Here is a 21,072-nt window from a genome sequence, read left to right as displayed (position 1 = left end):
AGTGCTCTTTATGGTTATTTTCTGAGCTATTGTATCTTACGCTTGTGGTGGGGGAGAATACTAGAAGGAACAAGGATGTTTCGTGCCTGACTCTGATAATTACCGTTTTTAAATTATAGTCACCGGTCAAATAAGAATTAAGAACAATCTGGACCCGAAAACGTGGTTAGCTTGGACACATCTTATCTACACTTTTATTTGAATTTTCAAAAATAGAAAAATAAAGAAACTACTCATACAAAATAACAAAATAATAGTGTCCATCGGATAGAAGTCTTGATTCTTTTCCTATTTCTATGAATAGTTTTGACATTTTTTTTTATACGTAAAAATTTTCTTTTATTTAATTTTTAATCTCTCACATTCCCCAAATTCTCTCCAATTATTTAAAAAAAACATTATTATTTATTATCTATTCTATTAACATTTGCCTGTAATTAATAACTGAGTGAAAAATATACCACCCATTACTTGAATAGAACTTTGAGGTTGAAGATACATCAAGAAAATTTTATATAAAATTTGACATTTAACATCATGTCGTAAAAATAAATAAATTAAAAAAAAAATTAGATGTATCCAAGAAACACTTATCTTTATACATTTCACTAAATAAATTATTCTTATTTATTTTTAAAAATATTTTATTATTTTTTGGTATAAATGATGGGAGAGTCTTAACCCATAAAGTAGTTATGTCACTCTACTCACAAAAAGTTCTAACAAATAAAAAAATATATACTTTAGAAACTAATTATACGAACTCAACCATGAAAACCAAATATGTAGCCAAGTTCAAATTTTTCAATCATTCAAGATCTCGGATTGCAGAATAATATAAAAACATAGCACACCTAAAAACCACAAGATAAAATGCTTAAGAGAGGTACCAGTGTCATAAACCTGCTAGGCATTTTTGCTGAACTAAGAAAGCTAGTAGTAATACAAATGTTCTAAGATTCAAACCTCAATACATTCTGGTGGATGATACAATTACTCGCCATGTTGTAAAATGACGCACCAAAAAGGAAAGGAAAAAAAAATCTTGAATGTAACGCGACTGGCAAAAAGACCAGGTATAGTATCTTATAATTGTAAATTCCCACACATAAAGTACTACACTGTACGAGATCTACTTGTCCATCGGGCGAAAAGATCTTTGGAGTTTACCTCCACCATCTACAACATAAACCAGTTCAAATCATAGATAAATTATAAAGGCTTTATGCTCTTTACCCACGTGTGGGTGTTACTTTTGATTCAACGACCATATATCCCATGACGCTTAAAAAACTCTCTCAATCCATAGGCACTGGGGTCATAGTTGAACTGGACAAATGAAAACAAAACAAAACAAATCAATGAAACAGAAACATAGGCCAGTATACAGGGTCCCATTTACTATTAGAAGCTTAGCTTTCTGCATTCAGAACTTAAAAGATTCCGGGCAGAGGAAACTTCGTTAGCTCGAGTCAAAGCCAATCATTTTAAAATACCATATGTTCAATGGTAACTTAAGTTAACAGATTCGGGCGAAAAACCTAAAAATTTTAAAAGGACATCTAAATCGAATGTTATGTTCTTTACACAAACTTCTTTTAATGTTGCTGGGATGGGATGGGATGGAAGAAGGGAAAATGTTCTGGAGAATTGAGAATGAAAGATGACCATATGTGAAAGCATCGGCAATGAGAAATGAATTGATAAATTGACTATAATTAGGTTAACAAAGCTTGAAAACTTACGGGTAAAACCTTCACCGAGTACTTCGTAACGTTAGAATCAGACATCTTTCCCTGGTTAGATGCCTGCACAGAAATTATTGACTTCAAATCATTAATAAATGGACTGAGAATGATAAAAAAAAGTTGACCATATGTTCTTCTAACATATAGATCAGTAACCTTTTACGGTAATTGGATCGAAAGCCCCACCAATATTTTTCCAACGTTTACCAATATTGATAAGCATTTGATTGTTGTTTGCAATACAATGTTTTTTCTATTGTAATGTAAAAAGGGTACAAATGCATCTTCTATATAAAAAACTGTCAATATGTCCTTGAGTATAAAAGGTAATGTTCACTAATGTTCCCCTACCTGTTTCCCTGTGCTTTATGAAATGCAAGCACAATAATGTTGGATTAAAGCCACTTGTTCCATTCTGAATATAAACACGAAAAAGAAGTTCTACAGAAGCCACAAGCCACCAACCCAGCACGAATTACTTCATTACTTTTACCAAACACAAAAAAGAAAAAAAAACACACAAATAAACAAACAAACAAAAAAGTTTCCTTGACACTTCGGACAAAACAAAATGTGAAAAAAAAATAATAAATAAATAAATCTTCACTGCCTTACACAATAAAAAAGAATAAAATCAGAAACGATGACAATTAGCAGCCTCAAACCTAAGTAATTCAGAGATACGTCTGTTTAAAAGCAAAATAATCATAAATCAACCATCAAGGCAAAAAAAGAATAATGACCGCCTACATCATCACATTTTACCCTTTTCGCCTCAGCTCCTTACATTATCACATTTTACGGCCAACCAATGTTCAAGTTAAATTGTATACAGCATTGACAAAAGCAAACACAACATAACTGAAGACGTAAGAGCTTATTTTCCCAGAAATCAAGAATTGGTAACAAAATCATGTACTGGAAATCAAACCAAGACAAAACACAATCGGACCGCAATCCTACTTGTTGTGGGCTATGAAACATCTCGATAAATGGATATTCCTTCCTCTGCCGTGAAATGCAGAAACCAGGATACTTTGGGCACTCAACCTGGCATTTAATCATGAGATCGAAGTCACAAGAAAGTAAATACAAAAATGCAGCGGCTTATTATGATATTGTCCATTGGCCGAACTAATGACTACGGCCATGGATCACAGAAGCACAATGATAAACGGACTTGTTACAATGGAACCAAGAAAACAACCTTTGGAATATGAAAATGATTCCTTAAAGGAGACCAAGGAATTTATATGGTTATCTTCTTGTACTGAGAAAGGCTTACGGTTGTCAAATAAACCATTCAAAAGAAAATTCTATTCTTAAAGCAGAAGTTTGGTGAAAAGCATTTGGATAAAAATCTTTTTTCTCTTTTACAAGTACAACAACTTTCATTGAGAAGAAATGAAAGAATACACGAGCCTACAAAAATAAGCCCACAATCCCTCTATAAGAAGGGACTCCAACTATACAAAATCAAGTTCATAAGGTAATTATAAAAAAACCTTAGAAATTGAAGCCCAATGAAAGACGTGAAAATGAATAAGAGACCACGTATCTCTAGCATCCCTCTCAACTCCCCTAAACACCCTTCTATTCCTCTCATCCCACAAAACCCAAATAATAGCATAAACACTAGCTGGCTAGAGAAAACGGCCTCTCTCCCTAAACAGCGGATTGAGGATGGACTCCTCGATCATATCTCTAGCATCTCTTTGACGAGCACACATCATACCAAATGTTTGGAAAAAAGAATCCCAAACAAAGCTCGCAAAATCATAGTGCCAAAGAATATGGGTCAAGTCTTCCTCTGCCTTCCTGCAAAGAATGCAACAAAAAAGGCCAATCAACAACGGCATTTTCCTAACAAGTCTATCCAACATACTAATACGGCCATGAAGAACCTGCCAAGTAAAGAATCTCACCTTTTTAGAAATCTTAATCCTCCACAACGACGAGAAGATAGACTCACCCGGGGTAACCAAACAGTGAAAAAAGGATTTACACGAGAACCCTTCCAAAGGATTAGGTCTCCAGACTCTCACATCTAGAGAAAGGAAGGCAACCACATCCATCGTTTCCCTATCGGACAAAGCACAACGGAACTCGAAGGAGAAAGAGCAAGAGCTCCCTATCCAAACAAGAAAATCTGTCACAAAATGATTATTAAGAGAAGACAAATGATGCAACCAGGGTAAAGAACCACAAAAAGGTCTCTCCCCCACCCAATGATCTTCCCAGAAATACATCTCTCTCCCATCCTCTATCACACAACGGACCAAAAGAACAAATGCAGGGAGCTCTTTCACAATATCTTTGCAAAGATTTCGATAAGTGCCATTAATCCCTTTAACCAACCACTCAAAAGGATGAAAGCCATGTTTACTAGCAATAACTCTAGAGGAAAAGCGCCATAACCATTTGGCTAAAAGGGCTTTGTTTCGAGTCCTAAGGTTCCTAATATCACGACCCCCCAAAGACACCGGTTTCTCGATGATCTCCCATTTAATAAGATGTGAGTCGATACCTTTCCCTTCATCAGCCACTTCCCAGAGGAAGTCCCGCATCAACCTCTCCAAACAATTACACACCTCCCCTGGAGCTCTAAAGAGAGAGAATAAATAAACCGGAGTGACACTCAAGACGGACTTCATGAGAGTAAGACAGTCTGCTTTAGAAAAGAAACTCTTTTTCCAAGAAGCCAACCTATTTCAAACTTTGTCAATCACTGGGTCCCCTTAACAAAACACATTTCGGACTATTCCCAAGGGGGAGACCAAGGTAAAAAAAAAGGGAAGGCTTCCCACCTCACATTCAATCAACTCAGCCCACCTTTTAATCTTTTCATCCTTGCTATCCATACCCATGACACAAAACTTACCCCTATTTATCTTCAGGCTCAACATCTCCTCAATGAACGGAAGAACGTGATTCAACATTGAAAAGGAATTAACACTTCCCAAGCAGAAGAAAATGGTGTCATCCAAGATGGGAGAGGGGAACCCTATCATTTCCCACCTCAAAGGGCTCAATTAGGCTACCTTCAACACACTTAGTCACTAATCTGCCAAGCACATCCACAACAAGGAGGAAGAGAAAAGAGGAGAGTGGGTCTCCCTGCCTCAGACCTTTTAAAAGATCATTTTCTTTCAAATGTGTTCTCACAAGTGATTTGTTTTTAAGAAAATATGAATTTTTGATTCATTCTAAAATCACAAATTTGCGCAGGGTGATTCCAATATGCACAGTAACATTAACAAGTCATTTTGTCATAATTTTCGGAAAACATTATTTAAAAAAAGAACAAAAAACAAAAAAATAAAAACAGTGTGAAGATGGAGGATCCATTTAGAGAAACGGAGTTTGAGACATACCACCAGACACAAGCATGCTCTAGAGACATGACAGACAAGAAAAATGGAGTACGAGTTTGTTTTTATTACTATTTTAATCTCTGAAATAAAACAAAATATAAATAAGTGGAGGTAAGAAACCAATGCAAATGACCAAAAATGTGATTAAAATAATTATAAAAATTAGAATAAAACAACAAAACATTATGAGAGTTTTATAGCTAAATTAAACTTAAAAAAAATGAAAATGAAAAAAGATGAGAAAAGGAAAACTTCAATAAATTATGACAGGTCAGATACTCCTATCACAAGAAAATGACTTACACGCATAAATTTAATGTTCGGATAAAACTCAACCGCAGCTTCCTCCAATACCTTGTCAAGATGCTTTGTGTAGTTACCTCTATAGCATTAAATATGAGCAGTCAAAACTAGAGAGTCAAAACTAGAGAACGAAGGTTAAAGATAATACGGACAATATTCATGTACCTGACCGTAAAAGCAACAACGACTGGATAGCCTTCATGAAGGAGTTGGACAAACTCACGTTCAGATGTAAAATGTATGACCCTGGAAGGCCCAAGATCTTTTGGGAAACCAGTATAATACCTGTAACATGTACAGGGATGTGGAATAAGCAAAATTGTGGGTTTGGGGGTGAGGGGAGTGGGGAAGGGGCAGACCACAAAGAGTCAAAAATCACAAAAGTAGAATGCAGTGAGGAAGGAAACTTGATCCTAAACGTGCACCTTTGACCATTATATTGCCTAAAACCACTCAGAAAATTGCACTCTCGCCTAAAATTAACAAAAATGCTCTTCATTGAACATATGGGCATGGAACTTCCAAACATCGTCATCCAACAGAAACTAATAGATGAAGTGATCCAAACTTAACATTAATAACTATAAGAGAACGAGGAACTTCACAATTTGACAAATCAAATAGAATAAAGTGACTGTTGCTGGAAAACAAAAACCAGTGTATACCCAAAACTTTCGCGGATTGGAGGGTTCAGAAGGGGGTGAAAACCCAAAATGCTAACCTTTTTCTATATAATTTTTTATTCTGAGAACTAAGAGAGGTGGATTAGATGGGTGAAGGCAACTTGGAATTTCTTTTATCGTTTTTTTCCTTTTATTATTAGGGAAATTGCATTGTATGGCAAATACATTTTAAGAAACCAAAGTTATGACTTCAACTTTTTTGTAATCGCAGGTGTGACAATTACATAGCAATCACATAGAAATTAGATAGCAATCAAATAGAAATTAGATAGCAATCAAATTTTTAGACAAAGTTTTTTGACATGTTTGCAAAAAAACAAAACCTAGGGACACGCGCCCAATTTTCAATTTTTTTTAATTAAAGTTGCAATTGCCCTTATTATTATTATTATTATTATTTTCTGGGATAAGAAACCAAACTTAGAATTGATTATATCACAATGAGAGGAAAATAGCAGGTTCACAATCTGGTGTCAACCATAGAAAGCATAACAGCAAGTTGATCGAGAAAGAGATCAACAGTGAAGTCATAAATAGCTAATCTGAGGGGATTTATTGGATGCAGATGAATATCGTCCATTCTAGTAGAAAATAATTTTTGCGCATCATAAATATAGAAATAACTAATGTTAAAGGAGCAAAATGACGAAAGTCCACAGACAGCTTATTCCATCATATTGCAGATATTGTGGTGGGGGTCAGACAATATATTTTAAAGAAAATTCCATATATCGCTGATATCAGGGGTCATACTATATATTTAAGAAAATAATTCTCCACATATTGCTGATATCGGGGGTCATACTATATAAAGAAAATAATTCTCCACATGTCCCCATACCTTGCCCCAAAAATGACAATAACAATAACATCACATACTTGCATGTCGCACGAAGATGACTGAGTATTCTATCCAGAACTGTTGGGTCTCCCATTTAATCAAATTGTGCAAAAAAATCAACTTCTCAGTTTCCTAAAAACATCAACATATATGCATTCATCAATATTTGGAAACTCAGAGATCAAATCGTTAGCAGAGTATAGAAAATAGAAGAAAACGTACAAACTAAACCCTCATATCCAAATTAAAGTACAGAAGCCGACAAATCATAAAATAAAAAGATAAAAAGGTCAAATTAACCTTCAATCATGAAATTACCGAAGGTTAACCTTCCTTTCATGAAATTACAGAAGGACGTGCAATTGAAAAGGCAACAGCCCGTATTACTATTACAGCTATAATAACAACGATGTGTGACTTAATAAAAAACTATAACAACTTATACTATTCAACAGAAGCAATATATTATCAGTGATTTCTAAGATAAACTATCCAACCATAAATAGTTTTAAGAAACAATGTCTTGTGCCATAATGCGAAACTTCACTTTTTTTCAAAACTATCACTTGATCTTTCATTTGAAAACATTTTGGTAAAGCAAATATGAGTACAAAAATACTAAATAAGCAATTCTTGTATCAAGCTTTGAAACTCGTTTTCTTTAGGAAAAAGAGAAAACTTTTTCAATAAAACACAACTTTCCTTGTACTCTAAAGCATTAGTCTCTTTTCCTTTTCTTAATGTAAAAAAAAAAAAAAAAAACTTCTGAATAGACTTTCAATACTCTTTTAATGGACTTTCAATAGAACAAAACTTTCAATACTTTCAGTAAAACAAAATTTTCAAATGGACTTTCAATACTTTCGATCAGACAAAACTTTCAATCAACCAATACTTTCAATGTCAGAAGTATAAGATGTATTATTTAGAGTAGTCAAATCATATGTGGTTACCCATTAGTAACACGACACCCATTACTCAATCATTCAATTAAAAATGTTCATTAGAAATCGACCAGAACATTCAGTATAATTAATTAGGTGTGAGGTCATATGAGTGTAACACACATGAATCTTCATTATAAAATAATATCAAACCAAGATAATGTGCCTTCCCACAAAAAAATTTCAAACATATCAATTTACCGTCAATTCCAATTGGCTACTACACAATAAGCATACAATCCCAAAAACAAAAGTGGCATAGCTCTATCAAATCCATCAAAGTTCTTTCATAAATAGTCAATGCAAAACATGTAGTTTCAAATAACTTCCATTAAAAGAAACAAAAAAAAAAAAAAAAAAAAGGTTAAGAAGAGAAAACTCCAGAAAATAAAAAATTGGGCCACTTGAATAATTTATTAAATCAATAAATACGAACTTTACAATAATTTTCAAAATTAACAAACCCAAAACATAATTACTTTCAATTTGAAATAAAAAAGAGCACTTTAAAAAATCATTCAAAATAGACGCATACTTTCATTTAGAAAAAAACTATTAAAAACATACAAGCCGCTTTCAGACATTTGTAAATATAATCAAACATAACTTTATCAAATTTTATATGGGATATGGAAACTATACCGATAGTTCTCCATTCAAAAATTCAATTCCTTGAGCAAACATCAATTTCCTAGAAGCCTAAACAATAAAGACAAGGTTTTTAAGATAATCGACATTGAAAATCAAAATTGATGAGGGATTTTGTTACTCAAAATTGACCTTAAACCTTAATCAACCACTCCAAATTAGTGCACCACTACAAACAGAAAGCTACATCAGGTTGGTCTAAGATACTTAAATCGTGTTTGAAAGAATCAAAGGACAGTAATACCTACCGAGCCTTGTCGAAAGGGCACCGACCTTTGCTGGTGAACGTTTGAAATCGCCCAGACTTGCAGACCTGAACTCTAAAAGTTACGAATATTCAAATCTGAGGTCGATCGAGAATCAGGCACGTGTGGTTAAAAAACTAAGAAACGCCCCGAGAGGAGCAAACTGCATCTCCGTAAAAAAAACGCATGGGTGAGCCGCACAGCAGCTAGAAAACTCACACACGGCCGTCGGAATCAACTTTAGCAACGTGCTGTTCGCGCCATGGACTCAACTGTCTCGAGGAGGATGCTGTCGCAGATACGCCGCCGCTTGAAGACGCCGGAGAAGACGAGGGAACGCGCCAGAAGGCGTGGGTGTTGGTGTGCAACGATGGGCTGCTTGAGGGTTTGCTGCGTCGTCGCCGCCGCAGAAGAAAACCGGCCAAAGAGAGGGAGTCGGCGGCTGCTAGGGAAAGGGAGAGGAAGAAGATGAACGTTTCGTTCATTTTCTTTTTCATATATTTTCTTGGTTTAATTACTTTTTTTTTTTGGAAAGTATTTTTGGGTTTCTAGCCCATTTTATAACTTTCTCGTTTCTTATTTCCTATTTCTCATATTTTAAGTACCCTATGTGTTTAACAATATTTACTGTTCTTTATTTTTAAAATTTGAAAAACATTCCAAAGAGTGGGTAAAGTAAAAAATCTCACAAACTAAAATGTTTATATGTAAACCAACAAACCAAAAATCAAGGTTATACACATGTACATCATTTCATAAACTAAAATGAAATAGTCTAGTAGAGAGAATAATACAAATATTTATAGTGGTTCGACCATGGTTTACAACCACTACGCAAGATGAATATTCTTGTATTAGCTTCAATTGATAAATGGAACTACCTCAATTACATTTGAGAACTTCCCTTATTCTAGGTGAACCCCCACAACCGTAATAAGAATAACCTCGATTAAGTATTTAGTAAGCAACTCCAAGAAAGCTAAACAAATTTAGCCTGGAAAATTGATCGATGATCAAGAAGGAAGGAGAATTTGTTCCTAACTTCAAGATTTCGAACTTTCCACCACCTAATTAATCAAATTAGATTGAAAGTCCTAAAACATGCATTCTAAACACAATAATATAAAGAAAAAGCATAAAGTTTGAGAGAATAAACTCTAAGGAAATTTCATTCAAATTCAAAGTGTTCTTTTTAAATGTGGAAATTACAATCCTAATTAAACTAATTGAAAGGACACCATGAAAGGATGCGACCTTTCACTAAATTGGCTACATTCATCTAATACCCTTTCAACTACTCTCATAGTAAATATATAAAATTAAATAAATACATGTATGATTAATTATATGGGTGAATAAAAAAAATTCAGATTTATTGTGTGTCTAGGTGGCTTTGATTCTTGAAGGGTTGCAACTAAGGGTGTTAAAAAAAACCGAAGACCCGAAAAAATCGAGCAACCCAACCCAACCCAGTTGGTTTGGGCTAGTTGAAAAAAATGGTTTGGTTTGGGTTTTTTTAATGAACCTGAATAGGTCGATTCGGTTATCGGGTTCGTAGAAAAATCGTTCCATTCGAACCGAACCAACCCAGGAAGAATAAACTCAATAGAATTTATTTTAATTTAATTTGTATATACTATGTAGACCCAGCCCAGGAATAGTTCAGCTCACTACTCAGCCCAATAATAGAAGGCCCAAAGCAACTTCCCAGTTCCCACTTTTCGGTAGGCCGAAGGATGAAACGGTGAAACCATTCCCTTGTCGACACGTGGCTTGTGGAGATTAGAGGTATTTTTTATTTCCTTCTTCTCCACGTTTTGTTGGGGTTGATGCTCTAAAGTCTCGTGTCCTGTAGTTTGTAAACAGTTTGTATGAACACTTGTGTTGTTAATATACGATATTTACTTCATATCTTGTATTTTGCTCAGTTACTTGTTTTATTTACTTTACCACAAACCAATAAACATAAAATCCCTGGTTATCTATATGTGACTCAAGCATGTATGTGGTGACATACAAGTGGATCATGTCTTGAGTGATAACCAAAATGGTCTATAGTATATGGATATAGGAGAGAAACCTTATCCTGGTAACGCTACGGATGCAGCCCACTTTGTGGAATGGTCACAAGTGTTTTCACTTTCACAAATGGTCTGATCCTGATCATTCGTGTTGTGGACATGCGAGCGGGGGCGTCCTATACAAAGAGTTTGTATAAGACCTGACCACAAAGTGTTAACGTCTCGTTATATAACACCATTCATAACAAAGACTTCACTTCACTAGGATGACCATAGGTAACATGACCTCAATCCTGAGTGAGTTGGGAACTCCTGCCATTAAGGGCAGTCCTTTGATTTGTATGGGTGCGAATGGCCAGGTCGCTGATTCAAACCTACCATTTTGGGGATTCATCTGATTTGGGAGTTGGAAACTCAGCTACACAAGATGGAATTCACTCTTTTCCCAAGGCAGAGGTAAGTAGATAGATAGCTCTCTTAAAGACTGATTTCGGGGCTTAAACGATGTGGTGCCACGCACCTTCTCTTGGCCCGAGAGGTGTTCACACATAGTTGGACTATGTTGTATTGTTCATTAGAAGAATCAGTGGTACTTAAGGAGTGAGATGTAACTACAGGGGCAAAACAGTAATATGACCCAGTTGTACTTACGAGCATCTGTGAAGGGTCATCATACTCATGATTGGTTATATCTGATGGACACAGAAATATATCTGTGGTAAGAAGAGTTCAGCTGTTGGTCTTTAGTGGAATGCCTGATAGTTAACGGATGATGGATCTCGTGGCTAAAGAGTTTAGTCAGCTATTCACGGACCGTTGGAGCTTTGAGCCACAGGTCCATTAGGTCCCCTGAGTAGCTTGGATAAAGTCGAGAACCAGTGTTTGGGTTAATTTGAAATGTTCAAATTGACAAGAGGAAGTTCAATTATATATGATATAATTGGACTCGTTAATTATATATGATATAATTGGCTAAATGTATGAGATACATTATTTTGGAGGAAATTAGATATAAATATGATTTATATCAAGTAGAGGAGAAAATACTATAGTAAATATGTGATATCAAACTATAGGATAAAAATATAATATAATTATATTTATTAATTAATTAGCTGGTTAATTATAAGATAATTATGCCAAATTTCACGTTCGGACGTGGGTAAGTAGGCAGCGTAAGTTATTGTAACCGATGAGTTAAAATGAAAATAGTTTTCATTTTTGCATCGTCGTTAAAAAGCCCGAGGAGAAAAGTGAGAGCGCGCTGGTGTTGATCAGAATGATCGCTTAAGAATTTCGAGAGACTATACGATAGCTTTTCTCCGCCTGAACGATCGTCCACCTCGCGCTAATCGATCTCACACTCTCACCTATACGATCGGATAGCTTCTCTAAACGATCGTATAGTGTGTCGGTTTTACTGAATGATCGAGTACCTTTCCCTAAACGATCGTTCAGTAAATACTACACGATCGTGTAGCTACTCCTAAACGATAAGCACTTCTGCTCATCGATAGCATCGTTTTCCCTCCCACTTGCTTATCACCTACATGATTTGTGTTTCCTCCTTCCTCTACCAAATTCACTAAAGCCCACCCTTTGGATTTTCACTCCGAGAATACCCGGGGCTCTTTAGTGGTGGTGTCGTCCCCGTTGCGGTCATGAGTTCGCGTTGTTTGTGCTGCTGCAGTCGACGTTTTTCGTCGAGCGTTGGAGATTGCTTGCAGGGTTCCGCTGCATGGGAGTTCTGAAGATTGAAGATTGTCTTCAACTGGTATGGAACTCTATCCCTTTGTTAATTTATTGTTCATAGCATGCCGTTAATTAGAGTTTATTTGCATAACTGTATATGTTGAATGTATATTATTGTATTTTGATCACTGTGAGATCGGAGTGATCCGAATGCGCTCATGGAACTCTTAGATATGAGATCCTTCAATTGGTATCAAAGCCAGGTTCTGATACTCCCATTTCATCTGTTTCAATGAAATGAAATACACATTCATGGTAGGTGCATTTCTACGTTGTTTAATTGTTAAATCTGTTGTGGATGTACATGATTAATGGATGTTTTCGGGATGATTAGTCTCGATTTGATTTAGATCCTTTTACATTTGCGATTGTTTGTAAAGGCCCCTGCGTTTTTGGGCATTAATAATCGTTATCGAGTCTGTATTCAAAGTTTGTTTGAAGTTTTGAGTCGTTCATCAAAGTTTTGGGCAAGTATTGTGGCTTTTCGAGGAAGGAGGCCATCTAGGGTTGATCGCATCATGCAGAAGATATTCTATGCGATCGCTGTTGATTGCATCATAAAGATGAAGGAGTACGCGATCACTGATGAACGCATCGGTTAAACGATGGGGAATGCGATCAAGAGTTGGTCGCATCGAGTTGACGATCGGGTATGCGACCACTGAGTATCGCGTCATGTAGACAATGAGATGCTCGCGGATCGATTGATGCGCGAGCGTGCTAAACGATCGTTTAGGTCAGCAAGTTTCATCGCTTAGTAACTGACTAAACGCTCGCTTAGTATCGCAAGATAAATCATTTACCTAGTTGTACGCATCATATCGACGATGAGACGCTCGCGTGTCGTTTAAAGTGCACGTACTAGACGATCGTTTAGGTCAGCAAGATTCATCGCTTAATAACTGACTAAACGATCCCTTAGTAAGGCAAGGCAAATCGTTTACTTGTCGTCACACTACACGATCGCATAGACGATCAGGCTTCGCAGCCTCATCATCGTCTACGCGATTGTTTACTTATGTTTCTATCATCTAGTGCGCGTTGAACGATCGTCTACCTATTGAAGTTTGCTACATGATGAAGACCTCCTGGCGGTTCAAAACCTAAATCGTTGTGAACCGATTTGCTTAATGAAAAATGTAATAGATAAAGTTTTTTCATTCTAGTTTTTGTAAAGGCTTATCCTGGTCCATTAATCCTTTATTTATAATATGCGATGTATATTTTTTATATGTTATATGGTATGCACATATAGTAAATCCCACCTTAGGTTATGCAATGGTCATGCATCATCTCTTTATTGTAATTGTTATAATTTTGAGAAGCATGATTTAATTATGTAAGAGCATGCTCATGCATCATATAATATAAGAGTTATATTTATGCATGCATAAAAAACATTGACATGTATCATCTTTATATTATAAATGTTATAGTATAAGGGTGAATGATAACATGTTTTCTTGGTTTTTACACGTTATACAAAAGTTATATATAGTAATGACCAGACATTGCATGAAGCATGACACATATGTTACTTTATAAATGTTATAAATGTCTCGTTGTGCGCAATGGTTTTAGTTGTTTCTTCTTAAAAGTTAAAGAGAAATTAGAACTAAAAGAAATAAGAAAGACATGCATGCTCACTTAGGTTTAATTCATGGTTTTAAAGTGTTTAAAACTTGGATCACATAGACCTAAGATCACAGTTCTTATACGATTAGCAACCCTAAGGCTTTAATCTTTTAATCAGTTTAATAGGATTAAATTGGCTAATAAAAGGTTAAAGTGTAGCAAATCTATCTATAAGGGACCTTTTGTCTAATGCGGGTTCTGTCTAGGAAATCTATCTATAAGGGACCTTTTGTCTAATGCGGGTTCTGTCTAGGCTGGGGTATTTAAGTTGACAGAAACGTAACATCCCTACCTTAGAACTTACCTGGAAAGGTGAATTAGATAGATTTGATGCATGCATGCAAGTTAAGAACAATCCATTCAAGTGTTTAAATGTGACTACTTGAACTTGTTCATATTTCATAGACAAACATTGTTTATGAACAGAGTTTAAAAAGGAGATTTAGAATAAAATCAGTAATCGGATTGTCTAGGTTAATGAATCCCTAGGTAGAACATTCAGTGGGAGGTACTTGGGGCATGAGATGCTTCACTTAAACCTTTCATGTTTCTTTTAAATAGTCCACACTATGAGATCTATCTTCGGCCTTGTGGCACCTTTGGCGTGTCCCTCCAACAGATGGTGTTTGGGTAGGTCAATATCAAGGTGGATGGAGAGAGTGTTCATAGTAAGTGGGAGCGAGAAGTGCGACAACATATCCCTCGGTCTCCCTCGTTAGGTTGAATAACGTTACTTGCATTGCCTTAAGGCACCCTGGGAGTGCCCCCTAAAGGATGGCAGTTTTGCGTGTTTCTTTATTTGATCTCCTATAAAAGGATAAGGTAACCTAGCCTCTTGTCCAAATCTACTTCTTCCCTACGGTGGGCTTATTAGGGCGGGACTCTGGTACCGAAAGTGAAGGGTTACACTTACGCGAAATAGTTAAAGTTTAACAATTCTGAACCGAAAAATGGTGGCTGTTAGGTTCAGTTCCAAGAGTTGGTTCTACCTAATGGTTGAAAATGTCTCATCCCAGAGAAGGGGCAACTGATCATTCCACCGGTAGCGTTTGTCCTGCCTTACTGGGCATCATTGCAAAATAGAAGTCTATAACTTAGAGTACTTGAAATTTTTTTGCAAAACTGATTGGTTTAAAAGTGGTTTAGCAAAATCTAATAAAGTTTTGTTCGTATTTTCAGCAACATTTTTAAAATAGCAACAGCCACGTTAGCTTTGCTAAGCACCGAAAAACTTACTAGCGATAATTTCGCAACATGGAAACACATGATCACGACGATTCTGATCATCGAGGATCTCATGTTCGCTTTCACGGAGGCTTATCCTCCTATTCCAGCTCTAAATGTCGCTCGAAATGTTCAGGAGACATACAAGCGATGGACAAGGGCGAATGAAAAGGCTCGAGCCTACATCTTGGCAAGTCTTTCTGAAGTTTGGCCAAGAAACATGAGCCTATGGTCTCAGCGCGTGAGATCATGGAGTCCCTACGAAGGATGTTTGGACAACCGTCTGAATAGCTTATGCATAAGGCTCTTAAATATATATTCAACTCCAAAATGCAAGAAAGCACCTCTGTTCGTGAACATGTGCTAAACATGATGGTCCACTTCAATGTGGCTGAGTTGAATGGGTCTACCATCGATGAGGGCAGCCAGGTTAGCATAATCCTGCATTCTTTGCTGAAGAGCTTCCTGCACTTTGTTAGCAATGTGATTCTTAACAAAGTGAAATATAACCTTACAACTCTCCTCAACGAGTTGCAGACATACCAATCTTTACTGAAAAGTAAGGAAAGGCAGAAGGGTGAGGCAAATGTTGTTTCATCTTACAGGACGTTCCATAGAGGTTTGACCTCAGGAACGAAGTCTGCACCTTCTGCTTCTAACTCTGAAAAGGGGATGAAGAAGAAGAATGGTGGTGAGGGTAAAGGGAAGGCACTTGCTAACCCACTGCCTGTCGCCCCAAGGAGGCGTCCACAAGTTGCTAAGGGAAAGTGTTTGCATTGCAACCAAGATGGACACTGGAAGAGCAACTTTCCTCGGTATCTGAAAGAGAAGAAAGTAGCCAAGGCTAAGGCCAAGGCAGATAAAGGTAAATACGATTTCCTTATGCTTGAAACTTGTTTAGTGGAGAATGATGATTCTGTCTGGATAATTGATTCGAGCGTCACTAACCATGTTTGTTCTTCTTTTTAAGGAATTAGATCTTTGCGACAACTGGAGGCTGGTGAGATGACGATGTGAGTAGGCACCAAGCACGTCGTCTCAGCTATGGCAGTGGGAGGACTCCAGTTAACTTTATAGAATAGGTTTCTTATTTTAACTGATGTATATATTGTTCCTGAATTAAAGAGGAACCTTATTTCTGTAAAATGTTTATTGCAATGTAAATATACTATTTCTTTTAATGTGAATAAAGCGTTTATTCATAAGGATGGTGTTTTTATTTGCACAGCAAATCTAGAATCGAATTTATATGTGCTAAGGCCGTTAGCCATTAATTCCCTCCATAATATTGAAATGTTCAGAACTGCCGTAACTTAATTAAAAAGTTAACGAATTTCTCCAAAAGAAAATGCCCAACTTTGGCATCTACGTTTAGGGCACATCAATCTCAATAGGATTGAGAGATTAGTGAAGAATGGACTTCTAAGTGAGTTAGAGGAAAATTCTTTACCAGTGTGCGAATCTTGCCTAGAGGGTAAGATGACTAAACGACCTTTTACTGGAAAAGGTTATAGAGCCAAGGAGCCTCTTGAGTTAGTACATTCTGACCTTTGTGGTCCTATGAATGTGCGAGCCCGAGGTGGCTATGAGTATTTTATCAATTTTACTTATGAGTACTCCAGGTACGGGTATGTTTATCTTATGCAATGGAAGTCGAAATCCTTTGAAAAGTACAAAGAGTTCAAGGCTGAAGTTGAAAACACATTAGATAGATGGATTAAAACACTTCGATCGGATCGAGGTGGAGAGTTTTTGGACTCGGCATTCTAGGACTATTTGATAGAACATGGAATCATTTCCCAACTCTCAGCGTCGGGTACACCTCAGCAGAATGGTGTAGCGGAGAGGAGAAATAGGACCTTGTTAGATATGGTTCGCTTTTGATGATGTGTTATGCTTCCTTATCGAACTCGTCTTAGGGTTTCACAGTGGAGACTGCGGTATACATACTCAACTGTGTTCCCTCCAAGAGTGTTACAAGAACACCTCTGGAGTTGTAGAACGGGCGTAAAGCTAGTTTACGTCACTTTCGCATTTGAGGTTGCCTTGCACATGTGCTTGAGGCTAATCCCAAAAAGTTGGAACCACAGTCGAGGTTATGCCTTTTTGTAGGCTACCCCAAAGGTACACGACGGGGTTATTTTTATGATCCGACAGAAAATAGGGTGTTTGTTTCAACAAACGCTACTTTCCTGGAGGAGGATCATATAAGGGAGTACAGTCCACGAAGCAGAGTCGTGTTGCATAAGCTTTCCAATGAAACTACTGAAACATCAACAAGAGTTGTTGAAAAGCCTGCTACATCAACAAGAGTTGTTGATGGAAGTTCATCCAGTATGTCGGTTCCACCTCAAGAGTTGAGGGAACTTCGACATAGTGGGAAGGTTGTGAACCCACCCATTCGCTATCTGGATTTCACGAAAATCCTTGCTACAATAGCAGATGGCGAGCTGAGGATTCGTTGTCTTATAAGAAGGCAATGGAGGATGTTGACCGAGATGAATGGGTCAAGGCCATGGATCTAGAGATGGATACTTCAACTCAGTATGGGATCTTGTAGATCAGCATGATAGGGTTCGCCTTATAGGTTGTAAATGGATCTACAAGTATAAATGGGGTGCTAATGGGAAGGTACAGACCTTCAAGGTTCGACTTGTGGTAAAGGGTTATACCCAGGTAAAGGAAGTCGACTATGAGGAAACTTTCACGCCTGTTGCCATGTTAAAGTTGATCCAAATCCTCCTGTCCATTGCAGCTTATTATAATTATGAGATCTGGCAAATGGACGTCAAGACGGCCTTTCTGAATGGCAATCTTGAGGAGACCATTTATATGGTGCAGCCCAAGGGATTCATCGCCCAAGGTCAAGAGCAAAAGGTTTGCAAACTGAATCGGTCCATTTATGGACTGAAATAGGCGTCTCGATCTTGGAATATACGGTTTGATACTTCGATCAAGTCGTATGGCTTTGACCCAAACGTTGATGAACCTTGTGTCTACAAGAAGATCATCAACGCTTAAGTAGCCTTCTTAGTGTTGTATGTAGATGATATCCTACTCATTGGGAATGATGTAGGTCTACTGACTGCAATTAAGAACTGGCTAGCGACCCAATTGTTGGGATTGGTGTTCTAATTCTCCCGGAGACTCATTGTTTTGTAAAGATACACATTGTTCAATGAATAAAATAAGTGTTATTTAATTCTAGCATTTACTCATATCCAATAAACAAAGCTCTTTGGTTATCTTATGTGATATACAAGTGGATCATGCCTTAAGTGATAACCTAAATCGTTCTGTAGTATAAGGATTAAGGTGGAATACCTAATTCTGGTGAAACTACGGATACGGCCCGCTTTGTAGAGATTTGCAAGTGTTGTAAACTACTACAGATGGTAGATCCTAACCATTCATGTGGAGACATATAGCGGGCGTGTCCTATACAACGAGTTTGTATAAGACCTAGACCACGAGATTACTAGACTCTGTATCTAACGCCGTTGATACTAGAGACTTGCATCTCACCTAAACGACCATAGGTGACACGACCTCAATCCTGAGTATTTTGTGAACTCTTGCCTTTGAGGGCGGTCTTTTGATTAGTATGGGTGAGAGTGGCTAGATTGCCAACTCAACATGCCTACCTTTTTGGGGACTTATCTGATCTGGGAGCTGGGAACTCAATCTACAATGATGAAATTTACTCCTTTTCCGAAACAGGGATAAGTAGAGAGATTGCCTTCCTTAAGGGCTGATTTTGGGGCTTGAACATAGTGGCAACAGCTTCTCTTTGGAAGAGAAGGCTCAGTCGTAGTAGGACTATTACTTATGTTCATTAGAGGGATCAGTGGTACTTAAGGAGACAGATGTAACTACAGGGGCATAACGATTATTGGCCCAGTTGTACTTACGAGCGATCTATTTGTTGCATTGCTGATTGGTTAAGATGGACACATAATATATCTATAGTGAGGAGAATTCAGCTGTCGGTCTTTAGTGGAGTGTCTGGCAGTTAATGGATGGTGGATACCGTGACTAAAGAGTTTAGTCAGTTATTCACGTACCGTTGGAGCTTCGGATCTACAAGTCCATAAGGTCCCCTTGGTAGCTTGGATTCTATTGAGGATCAGTTCTTAGTGTTGATTTGAAATATTCAAATTGACAAGAGGTATTTTGATTATATATGATATAAACGGTAAGATGTATAAGATACATCTAGTGGAGGATTGATGTAAATGAGCTTTACATTAAGTACCATGGAATAGAAAAAGAACTATGGTTTATATGTTTCATGAGATGAAATATAAAAACTACAGGTTATAAATATAGTATGATAAGTTGGTTATCATTTATGTTTATAATAATATTAATTATTGGATAATTAATATTTTTTTTCTTTTAAATAACCAAAGTAGTGGGTGGTTATTGGATCATGGTAACCGTGAGTTTAAAAGGAAAGTGGTTTCCTATTTTGAAAAGAAGTGTTTTACAAAAGTTTAAAAAGGAATTTGAGTTTTCTCTCCAGCGAAAAGAAACTCATGTAAGTCGTCAAGTAAATACAGATTTACTAAACGATGACTAGACGAGCTAAACGATTGTGTAGGTGCGAGCTAAACGATCGTGCAGTGTTTACCAAACGATCGTATAGCTTTGCTAGACGATCGCTGGCCCAAGGTAGACGATCGTGTAGAGTCTATACGCGACAGACCGAGCTAAACGATCGCATAGCTTTATCTAAACGATTGGGCATCGACCTATACGATAGGTCTCAGCCATCTCCCACTTGCCCAGTCGTGTACGTGATCGTTCTTTCCTCCATTTGTCTGCCTCATACCAAGTCCAAACTGAGCCCACCCTCTGGATTCTCACACCGAGAATACCAAGGTCACCTTGTTGGTGGCGTCAGACTCAACTCGACACCGTTGAGGTTTTCTGGAGGCCGTTCGTGGTGCTGTGGAGGTCATTGGTGTCGTTGAGGACGAGCGTGGTGTTCGTTCGTGTTGCGGAGGAGATCATGACCGAGGAGATTGTTGAGGACGAGCGCGAAGTGTTCGTGCTGTGTTCGTGCAGTGTTGTGGTCATGTAGATCGGGCGTTCATGGTCGCTGTTGTTCGATCAAAGTCACACATCGAAGTGTGGAGACGCTTCTGCCTATGTTTGTTTAGAGTTTGATCTCTGTTTATTTGTTGTTCATGCTGTAATTTCTATATGATTTGCATAACCGTTTGTTTTGAAGACGACTGTAAATGTATTGTTGATTCATGATTGTAATTTGGAATAGTCTTGTTCCGCTACTCATGGAAATCCCGAATTCAATTTCTTTCACCAATTTCAAATGAAAGATTTGGGAGAGGCTCAATTTGTTCTAGGTATACAGATCTTTTGGGATCGTAAGAATAAAGTGCTAGAACTGTCTCAGGCATCGTACATTGACAAAATGTTGCTCAAGTACTCGATGCAAGACTCCAAGAAGGACCTACTGTCGTTCAAGCATGGAGTCACTTTGTCTAAGGACATGTATCCTAAGACGCCTCAAGAGGTTGAGGAGATGAGACGAGTCCCATATGCGTCTTCCATTGGCAGTTTGATGTACGCGATGCTCTATACTCGTCCAGACATCTACTACGCTGCGGGCATAGTCAGTAGGTATCAGT

The 21,072-nt window shown here is 37.4% G+C and overlaps 1 protein-coding gene across 9 annotated transcripts; it reads right to left on the bottom strand.

Moving 5' to 3' along the window:
* Positions 1 to 893: 893 nt before the first annotated feature.
* On the bottom strand, positions 894 to 9,298 carry LOC120075825 (uncharacterized). 9 transcript variants are annotated; one of them, XM_090309881.1, is made up of 8 exons: positions 9,006 to 9,269; positions 8,790 to 8,861; positions 6,988 to 7,081; positions 5,591 to 5,710; positions 5,426 to 5,504; positions 2,701 to 2,798; positions 1,746 to 1,808; positions 894 to 1,329 (listed from the first exon to the last, which is right to left on the bottom strand). In XM_090309881.1, the coding sequence occupies exons 3-7, from the start codon at positions 7,041 to 7,043 to the stop codon at positions 1,757 to 1,759; spliced, it is 405 nt and encodes a 134-aa protein (XP_090166007.1). In that variant the 5' UTR covers positions 7,044 to 7,081; positions 8,790 to 8,861; positions 9,006 to 9,269; the 3' UTR covers positions 894 to 1,329; positions 1,746 to 1,756. The 9 variants fall into 9 exon arrangements, with proteins under 9 accessions (XP_090166007.1, XP_038885438.1, XP_090166006.1 ...); XM_039029510.2 differs by having other exon boundaries at positions 2,712 to 2,798; XM_090309880.1 differs by having other exon boundaries at positions 8,790 to 8,854.
* Positions 9,299 to 21,072: the final 11,774 nt, after the last annotated feature.

Source organism: Benincasa hispida, unplaced genomic scaffold, assembly GCF_027475165.1.
Source record: "Benincasa hispida cultivar pf3 unplaced genomic scaffold, pf3_genome.v1.1 HicScf379, whole genome shotgun sequence".
NCBI lineage: Eukaryota > Viridiplantae > Streptophyta > Magnoliopsida > Cucurbitales > Cucurbitaceae > Benincasa > Benincasa hispida.
The sequence above is the reverse complement of the archived record's forward strand: the minus strand, read 5'-3'. Positions and strand labels throughout refer to the sequence as shown.